The following is a 9084-nucleotide window of genomic DNA, read 5'->3' as shown; positions in this document are numbered from 1 at the left end:
CTTTCTCATCCTTAGTTATTTCATCTGTAAAATGTAAAATCTGTAAAAAATAACAGCAACAACTGTTAGTTATCATGAGAATCAAATGAGATATGTGTAAAGCACTTTGCAAACCTTAAAGCCCTATATAAACGTTAGCAAAGATGCTAATTGTCCAGGGTACCTTGGGTTCCCCACCCAATGTTGCTTCCTGATGGGCCAGGGTTTCATATTCCTATCTTCTTCTGCCTTTATTCACTTAAGGGAACTTCCCCAACCTATAGCTCACCTCCTCAAAGCCAGACATATGGTGATTTCCAAGCTTTAACTTAGTAAGTATAACTAACTCATGCTAATAAGAGCTAATGTAAGTTTCCTTATAGGAATATGCTTTTCTTTCCATAAGACTTTCTTGAGACAGTGCCCCATCTTTATTGTTCAGTCTAGAGGAATTGGAATTAGAATTAGGTAGAAGTTGGGGGAGGGTGGATATTGTCATAGAAAGCTGGGGGGGGGCAGTTTAGGGCAAGTAGGGACTTTTATTGTGGCTCAAATGACAAATATAGCCTAAATGGCCTTCATGCCTTTTGGGCAGATGTTGCTTATTCCTCCCATCAGCTTGTGAATTCATCACTCCTCCTTCAATTCTATCAATAAGCATTCCTAAGCATTTGGTGTTTGCCAAGAATTGATTAAATAGAGCAACTATTTCTTGGATGTTTCTGAATTTTCCTTTTGCTTTATCCATTTCAGGTCAGATATTTCCACCAATTTTTTTTCTTCTTCCTGTTGGTGTAATTGTAAGGTGAGAATACTGACTGTAATATTCTATAAACTCTTAAGATAATCTAAAACTCTGGCTGACTCAACTAGTGACTGAGCTCTTTCTTGGTTGGACAAGTTGCTTTATATGACATTGGGCAAGTTGTCTCATTTGGTGGGTGGATCTTTTCATTTTAATGATCTTCCCTGTCCTTAGCTGGATCGATCCTTAGACAATTGGCACAACCCATCACTGACACTATACTTGAAGCATTTCAGCTTGGTAGGATCAGCCAGAGTCTGTATTTTGCTGGAATGGACTTTGGCATGCCCAGTGGTTGACAATGTCCACTAAATCCAATTGATTAGGAGGAAACTATGGAAAGTATGCAGTTAAGTAGCTCTTCTAAGATTAGGGACCTAAAAGAGGTAACTATCCCTGTCTCAGAATCCTTGAGCCTATAGAGTAATTATTATAATCCCCAAGTTTCATGTGGTGGTAAAGTTAGCTCACCTGAATTTGGAGGGACTCTTGCTAACAATAAGAAATGTCTTGGTTCTGGGGGCTTAATATTAGATTCTGAAGGTTGTGAGAATGCAGGGCACATAAATGGAGCACCCAATGCTGCCAGGGTAAAAGAGTAGTACTTTCTATTCTTAAGATTGTCAATGTATAGGGAATGGCTAAACAAGTTGTGGTATATGAAGGTAATGAAATACTATTGTTGTAAGAAACAATGAGCAAGCAGATTTCAGAAAAACCTGGAATGACTTAAGTGGACTGATGCTGAGTGAAGTGAGCAGAATTAGGAGAACATTGTACACAGTATCAACAACATTGTGTGATGATCAACTGTTATAAATTTAGCTCTTCTCAGCAATATAATGATCCAAGATAATTCCAAAGGACTCATGATGGAAAATGCTCTCCACATCCAGAAAAAAGAACTGTGGAATCTAGATGCAGATTGAACCATGTTCATACTGTTTCTACTTTTTTTGTTTTTTGATGTTTTTCCCTTTTGTTCTGATTCTTCTTTAACAACATGACTAATGCAGAAATGTGTTTAATGTGACTGTACTTATATAACCTATATCAGATTGCTTGCTGTCTTGGGGATGGAGAAAGGAAGGGAGGGAGGGAGACAAATTTGGAACTAGAAATATTATAAAAACAAATGGTGAAAGCTATCTCTACATGTAACAAGGAAATAATAAAATACTTTTATGATTAAAAAATAAAAGCCAAAAAAATATGATTGTAAGTGTAGTTGCTAGAGAGGAGTTCTATAATCACCATCTTCTTGGTGGGACTCAGCTCTGTGGATAGATAATCTAGCTGATGTTGCTATGCTTGCTTTCTAGTTGGCACTATGAGTAGCGATGCTGAGATGGAAGTGTTTGGCATAGCCGCTCCTTTTCTCCGCAAGTCAGAAAAGGAGCGGATAGAAGCTCAAAACCAGCCATTTGATGCTAAAACCTATTGCTTTGTGGCTGATACAAAGGAAGAATATGCCAAAGGGAGAATCAAGAGTTCCCAAGATGGGAAGGTAACTGTGGAAACTGAAGATAACAGGGTAAGCACTATCTTATTAAATCCTTATAACAAACTTGTCAGGTGGGCAATATTATTTCCACTTAACAAAAGAAAACTGAGGCCCAAGAAGTTAAGTGGCTGAAACATCACCTTTCACCTCAGAGAGCTGTTGCAAAAGAAAGCATCTTGTAAATTTTATGGTGCTGTAAAATATGAGTTATTATTGTTCACTTATAACTTTCCTTCACACATTACCTCAGCTTCCCTCAGGAGAGTGAAGTAAGATTGGTTTGTTATATAAGCTTGCTGGAGGGGACTGGACATCTGCCCTTGAAGTATATGGGAGTCACTCTGGGATTTATGCTGAGGGTTCCTGGCCTGAATCACAGACATCAAGAATACCTTCCCCTTTCTACTCTGGGTTCTGTTCCACGAATGCCAAGGGAAGAGGCATGTAATGTTTTTTCTGTGAAGGCAGAAAAGGGCAGATCAGCCCTTTGAGCTAAATGGTAATCCAGACAAGTGCTATGGAAACAAAGGAGTCATGTAGCATAGTAGAAAAAGCACTGGCTCTGGAGTCAGAAGGTAGGAGTCCAAATCTAGCCTTTAATGCTTACTACCTATGTGACCCTTTGGCAAGTCACTTAATCTCACTGGGCCTCAGTTTCCTCATCTGTAAAATGAAGGGGTTAGACTGAGTGGTTCCTGATGTCTCTTCCAGCTCAAGATTTATAATTCTATAACTTCCTACTCTAGCAGCCCCACCCCACCTCTGTTTCTGAATGCGTCTAAACTCTGAAGTCGCAAAAGTCCTTAGTTTCACAACTTGGGGGAAACAGAGAAAGAGTTAAAAGAAGACCTATTTGGCCATCCCTTCAGAGTTCCTTAATTTAGCATTCCTCAAGGTGCACAAAGTAAATGTTGGCTAACAATCCTGATTTTCTTCCCTACTGCAGACACTGGTTGTTAAACCAGAAGATGTGTATTCAATGAATCCACCCAAGTTTGATAAGATTGAAGACATGGCAATGCTGACCCATCTGAATGAGCCAGCTGTCCTATATAACCTCAAGGATCGTTATACTTCCTGGATGATCTATGTCAGTAATTTTTTGGTCACTTCTGGGAGAGTCTTTCCATGAAAGACCACAGGCTATGATTCGGGAAGGGGGAATGGTGTATTGTGAATGGCCTCAAATAAAAATAGACATCATCAGGGGGACTTTTCCCACCAATGAAGATTACAACACTTCTATGTACCATAGACAATCTGATTGATTATAAGACTGTCCAAATTCAGTTAGGCTGGTACTCAGATACATAGTCTATCTCTAAGCTTCTACTCAGAACCTTTCCAACTTGTTATGAAGTACCAGAGCTTGTACTATACTAACATAGCATTCAAGGACCCAGGTTAATTTCCATGCCATCATAATAGAGAGGGGCTCTGGTAAAGATTTTAGACAATGTTATGAAAAATGATGGGAGTTAACATTATTTTACTTTGACCAAGATGAAAAAATATCAGTTCAGTGATTTAAAGTTAAAGTCATAGTCCTCTGAGCCTTCAAACTATCATTTCAGAGTTACATTAGTTATAAAATGTACAGCTAAACAAATTTGGCTGATGTTGGGATAACAAGTAAATGCAGTGTTCTAGGAGATTGAGGTGTTTTTTTGTTTGTTTGTTTGGGAGATATTTAGGCTTAATAGACATGCTACTCCCCTTTCCCTAAGAATCTAGACCTTGTCTATAGCTAAACTACCTGCTTTGTGAATATTATTTATCCATCTTGATGAGGGATCAGGAGAGCAAATGAATGTGCCTTGGGCAATTGCCTCTTTTGTCTCTTTTCATAAGTCTAAATCATGCCCTAAGAAAACTATGCATTTCATTGGGCCAGGAGGAGGGAAGCTGTTTAACTATAGCTAATAATTGATAAGAATAGTCTTTGAGCTAAGGCAAGTATTGTCTTTTGGGATAACAAAATTATAAATAGCTTGAATTATTCTTCACTCCTTCCTCAGTTTGGACACATACTGAGAGAATCAGTTTTTGAAAGTTAATTTGATATGACAATATAAATAAACATTTGAAAGTACACTCTGCAAAACTTCCTGAAGTCCAGGGCTTTCTGAATTGTGCCCTGGGCAGCCAGCTATGCCTTGGGGAAAGACAGGGTTCCCACAAAATGCTTCTAGAGCATGTGTTGAGCCTTTCACCTGATTGATTCAGAAATCCTCCTTGCATTTTGATTGGGGCATCCCCATCCAATCATTAGCTCATCTCAGCTTCTAGATTTACACTGACATCAGTAGCAGCAGAGATGCTACCAGCTTTGGAACTCCTTCAAAGTGTGGGCTGAAAGTGTCCATTCTTTCACCAAGGCTGACCTTCTTGCCATTTTGTAGAGTAGAAATCAGTTTATCTTGAGTCAGGGTTTCAATGAATCAAGGGATCCAAGGGAGAATTTCTGGTTCTTATTATTTTGATGGAATCACTAGGTCAAACAATGGGTAGTATGTTGCAGTAGAAAAAGCACTAACTGTGCAGTCACAGGACCCGAGTACAAATTTTACCCCTAACACTTGCTACCTATTGGACATTGAACAAGTCCCTCAATCTTGGACCTCACTTTCTTCATCTGTAAATGGGTTCAGGAGATAGCCTTTTAGATCTCTTATAGTTCTAGGTCCATAATCTTATGATGATTTGATAAAAAATGGATTGAATAGGAATGAACATCAATATTAAAATAATATTTGTAAAGTGCTTGGCACAATGTAGTAGGTGTTCTATAAATGCTTATTACATTCCATTCATGTCAGGAACCATGATCTAATAGATAAGAGTTCTAGATAAGGAGTTGTTTAGTTGTTTAGTCATTCAGTTGTGTTTGACTCTTCATGACCCTGTAGACCATACTGTCCATGGGGTTTTCTTGGCAAAGATACTGGAGTGGTTTGACATTTCCTTCTCCAGTAGATTAAGGCAAACAGGGATTAAGTGACTTGTCCAGGGTCACATAGCTAGTAAGTGTCTAAGGTCAAATTTGAACTCAAGTCTTCATGACTCCAGGCTCGCTCTCTCTATCTCTCTGTCTTTCTCTCTCCCATCCTCCCTCTCTTCCTCCCTTCCTTTTCTCTCTCCCTCTACCCACTTGAGATATGGAGTTGGGCTACATCAACTCTGCAAGTTGTAAACAAGATTCATTCTGCTTCTTTTTCTTGAAGGGCTATTTTAAAGTTAAACTCAAAACATATATAATGACTTTATTGGGTTTTAAGAGAAAAGGAGCTCCAGAAATCCAGATTATAATATTATTTTTGTTTGTCTTCTTTAAGACCTATTCTGGCCTCTTCTGTGTCACCGTCAACCCTTATAAGTGGCTGCCAGTGTATAACCCAGAGGTGGTGAATGCCTACCGAGGCAAAAAGCGCCAGGAGGCTCCTCCCCACATCTTCTCCATCTCTGACAATGCCTATCAGTTCATGTTAACTGGTATGTTTCAGATAAGGAAACTTAGCTCAGTGGAAATAATATAAGAATAAGTCAGGGATTTGACTTCTAGTTTTTCTTTTTCCAATAGCTAGCCATGTGACTTAGGGGATGTGACTTCCTATCTTTGGGTCTTGGTTTCCCCTCCATGTAAAACAGAAGGGGGAAAGTAGCATTGATGATTTCTAAGGTCTGCGATATAATAGAAGCAGTATTGTATTTGAAGCCTGAGCTGTAGTTTCAAATCCTTGCCCTAGTCCTTACTACTGTGTGACCTTGGCAAGTCACTTTCCCCTCCTGATTTCATTTCCTTTTCTGTTAGAATATATTTTTTCTATATTTACATAAATATATCTTCCCCATTGGATTGTAAACTTATTGAGGGCAGGTATTATTTTATTTTTTATTTTGTATTCCCAGTGCCAAACATATATTAGGCATTTGTTGATTGATTAAACTGATCCATAAAATAAGGGGGTTGGAAGAGATGATTTCTAAGTAGAATTTTAAGCTCATTTCCCTTGACTTTTTTTAAAGTGAAAAATAAACTCATTGAACCCAGGATTTCTTGGCACTTCAATGGGTTTCATTGTAATTGTACAGTCTTGTTGTAATATGCCCATATAAAATTTTCAACTAATGTGCCAGATACTTCAGGAAAATGTGATTGGGTGGGAATCCTGTAACCAAGAACTAAGGAAATGAAAAGTTAGCAGATGAATGAGTTAGAACAGTCAAAATACTGGAAGATGTAAACTAGAGGAGAGATAATTGCTCTTTTGGTAGCATTGGTGATGGTTACTATGTTTTCCTTTGACAGATCGGGAAAATCAGTCTATTCTTATCACGTAAGTAGCAAAATCATTGCTAGTTTCAATGGTCCATTTAAAAATTATAAAGCAAATGTATCATTTACTGTGGCCTTTTAATGAAAAAAAATAGTATGTGGGGTGATGGTGGAGGAGAGAGCATGTACATGAAATGTATAGGTCTATATCTGTGTGTCTGTGTCCATGTGTAAAAGTGAGGGTGGGGCATAGGTGAGGTGACAAATGAGGCTTAAGAAAGCTATACTAAGCTGCACTCTGCCTCTCATGCTGGTGTTTACCTTGAACTTTGTGATGAACATGATAAAGAGATGGCCCTGCTTGAGAGATGATCCCTTTGAGATGCTAAGAAAACAAACGGGGCACAACATTTTCTGTTAAAGCCATCCCCATGAACAGATCCATCAGGTGTATCTTCTTTCTTGTCCCTATCCTCTAATTTTCTTGAATAGTGGAGAATCTGGTGCTGGAAAGACTGTCAACACCAAGAGGGTAATCCAGTACTTTGCAACAATTGCTGCTACTGGAGACCTTGCCAAGAAAAAGGAAGGCAAGATGAAGGTAGGATGAGATCCTGCGTGAGAAAATGAAGAACGAAATCTGAATCTAAAAAAGCCATAGTTTTACTTCTGTGAGAAGGGTTCATACTTTGCTTCTTTCTCTACAGTCAATCATGTTCTATTTTTCCTCATTGAAAATGTTTTTAAATTTCAGTTTGGAAAACAAAGGGAGAATCTTTTATATAACAAAGAAAAGAAGATGTATATTAGTAGAGCAAAGATAGGGATCGCTTAGGAGGCAGCTTGATACAGTAGAAAGCACACTGGTCCTGAACTTAGAGAATCTAGCTTCAGATTCTATCTGTTGATTTTCACCTAAATGATCCTGGGTATAGCAATTAAATGGGGCTCAGTTCCTCATCTATAAAATAAGGGGGTTAAATTGGATGGCCTCTGAGGTACCTTCCAACTAGAGATCTATGTGATCATCAGAAGTTTTAGGGCTGGAAGAAACCTTAGAAGTCATCTAGTAAAACGTACTTGATGATTAAAGAAACAGACCCTTAGAGAAATGACCTTCCTATGCTTTGATGTGGCAGGATCAGAATTTGAATTTGGATCTTCTAACTCCAAATTTAGAACTGTTCTGCTTTCTTTTTATTGTTTGAATTTACAATGAAGATCTTTTAATTCTTTTTCTTTTCTTTTCTTTTCTTCTTTTTTTGGGGGGGCAGGGCAATGAGGGTTGAGTGACTTACTTACCCAGGGTCACAGAACTAGTAAGTGTCAAGTGTCTGAGGCCGGATTTGAACTAAGGTCCTCCTGAATCCAGGGCTGGTGCTTTATCCACTGCGCCACCTAGCTGCTCTAGATCTTTCAATTCTTAAGGCTGCAAAACAGTGCAGTGAAAATTGTACTGGATTTGAAATCAGAGATCCTGACTTCAAATTCTGGCTTTCTCAATTACTGTTTGATTCTGACCTTACCTTACTTGGGACTTAGTTTCCTCATCTATAAAATAAAAGGGTTAGACTTGATGACTTTTAATGCTATGATCTTAGGAAAGACTTAGGGGGGAAAAAAGGTTTCATGCAAATAGATCTGAAAATGATTTGTTTGCTGGAAGTTTCTCAGATAGGAGAAAACAAATGGACAGAATTTAGAAAATTTTAGTTATGCACCAAAATGATATTTTTAGAACAAAGGCAGTACAAGAGAACAATTTAATAATTATAACTAATATAGAAAAGGCAAAATCATCTCAAGTCCAATGTCTTAAACATTTATTTGAATTTCAAATTGGGAAACAGGCTGAGAAGTTACTTATCTGGAGTTGGGGGTACTCTTTAGGTTAGTGTATAAGTAGTTATCACAAATAAGCTATGTGCTCATTTTGTTTGTGCAGTTTTTTGATTTGAGAAATGAAGAAATCTTTTCCCTCTTGGTTTATTATTTTATTTATTTATTTTTAAATTTTGGTTCTAGGGGACACTGGAAGACCAGATTATCAGTGCCAACCCCCTGCTGGAAGCCTTTGGTAATGCCAAGACTGTGAGGAATGACAACTCATCCCGTTTTGTAAGTCAGATTAGTATGATGATTGGATATTAAATTTAGCCTATTAAAACCAAGAGAAAGAAAAAGAGGAGTTATGGGAGAAAGAAGGGAGGATTTGTGGGGAACAAAGTTGCCACCATCTTCATTCCCTAGATCTAATCATGATAGCTTAGAACTCTCATGACTGCTCTCACATTATAACGTAGGCAAAGTTTGTCCCTGGTGTTCGTTCCTCTCCTCCACTTCTGTCTTTCCTAGAACTGGTCAGCCTTGATCATTTTCTAGTCTTGCTTGACTCAAGTACTATTTGCCCAAGCAAAAGTGAAGACAGGTAGAAAAAAAAGGAGAATAAAAAAAGGAAAGGCTTTCTATTTACCTTCCTATGTGACATGTAAACTCATCAACTGGTTCTTTTTGGCTTTT

General features: G+C 38.1%; 1 protein-coding gene across 1 annotated transcript in view; it reads left to right on the top strand.

Annotated features, from left to right (window-relative positions):
• Positions 1-2114: 2114 nt before the first annotated feature.
• The window catches only part of LOC122754402 (myosin-3), a 29914-nt gene continuing 22944 nt past the window's right edge, over positions 2115-9084 (top strand). Inside the window, exons 1-6 of the mRNA XM_044002796.1 lie at positions 2115-2318; positions 3235-3378; positions 5624-5780; positions 6598-6625; positions 7057-7165; positions 8590-8682. Of these exons, the coding sequence (XP_043858731.1) occupies positions 2115-2318; positions 3235-3378; positions 5624-5780; positions 6598-6625; positions 7057-7165; positions 8590-8682 (735 nt within the window). The remainder of the gene's footprint in view (positions 2319-3234; positions 3379-5623; positions 5781-6597; positions 6626-7056; positions 7166-8589; positions 8683-9084) is intronic.

This window comes from Dromiciops gliroides, chromosome 4, assembly GCF_019393635.1.
Source record: "Dromiciops gliroides isolate mDroGli1 chromosome 4, mDroGli1.pri, whole genome shotgun sequence".
NCBI classification, from domain to species: Eukaryota; Metazoa; Chordata; class Mammalia; order Microbiotheria; family Microbiotheriidae; genus Dromiciops; species Dromiciops gliroides.
This window is presented reverse-complemented; position numbering and strand designations above follow the sequence as displayed.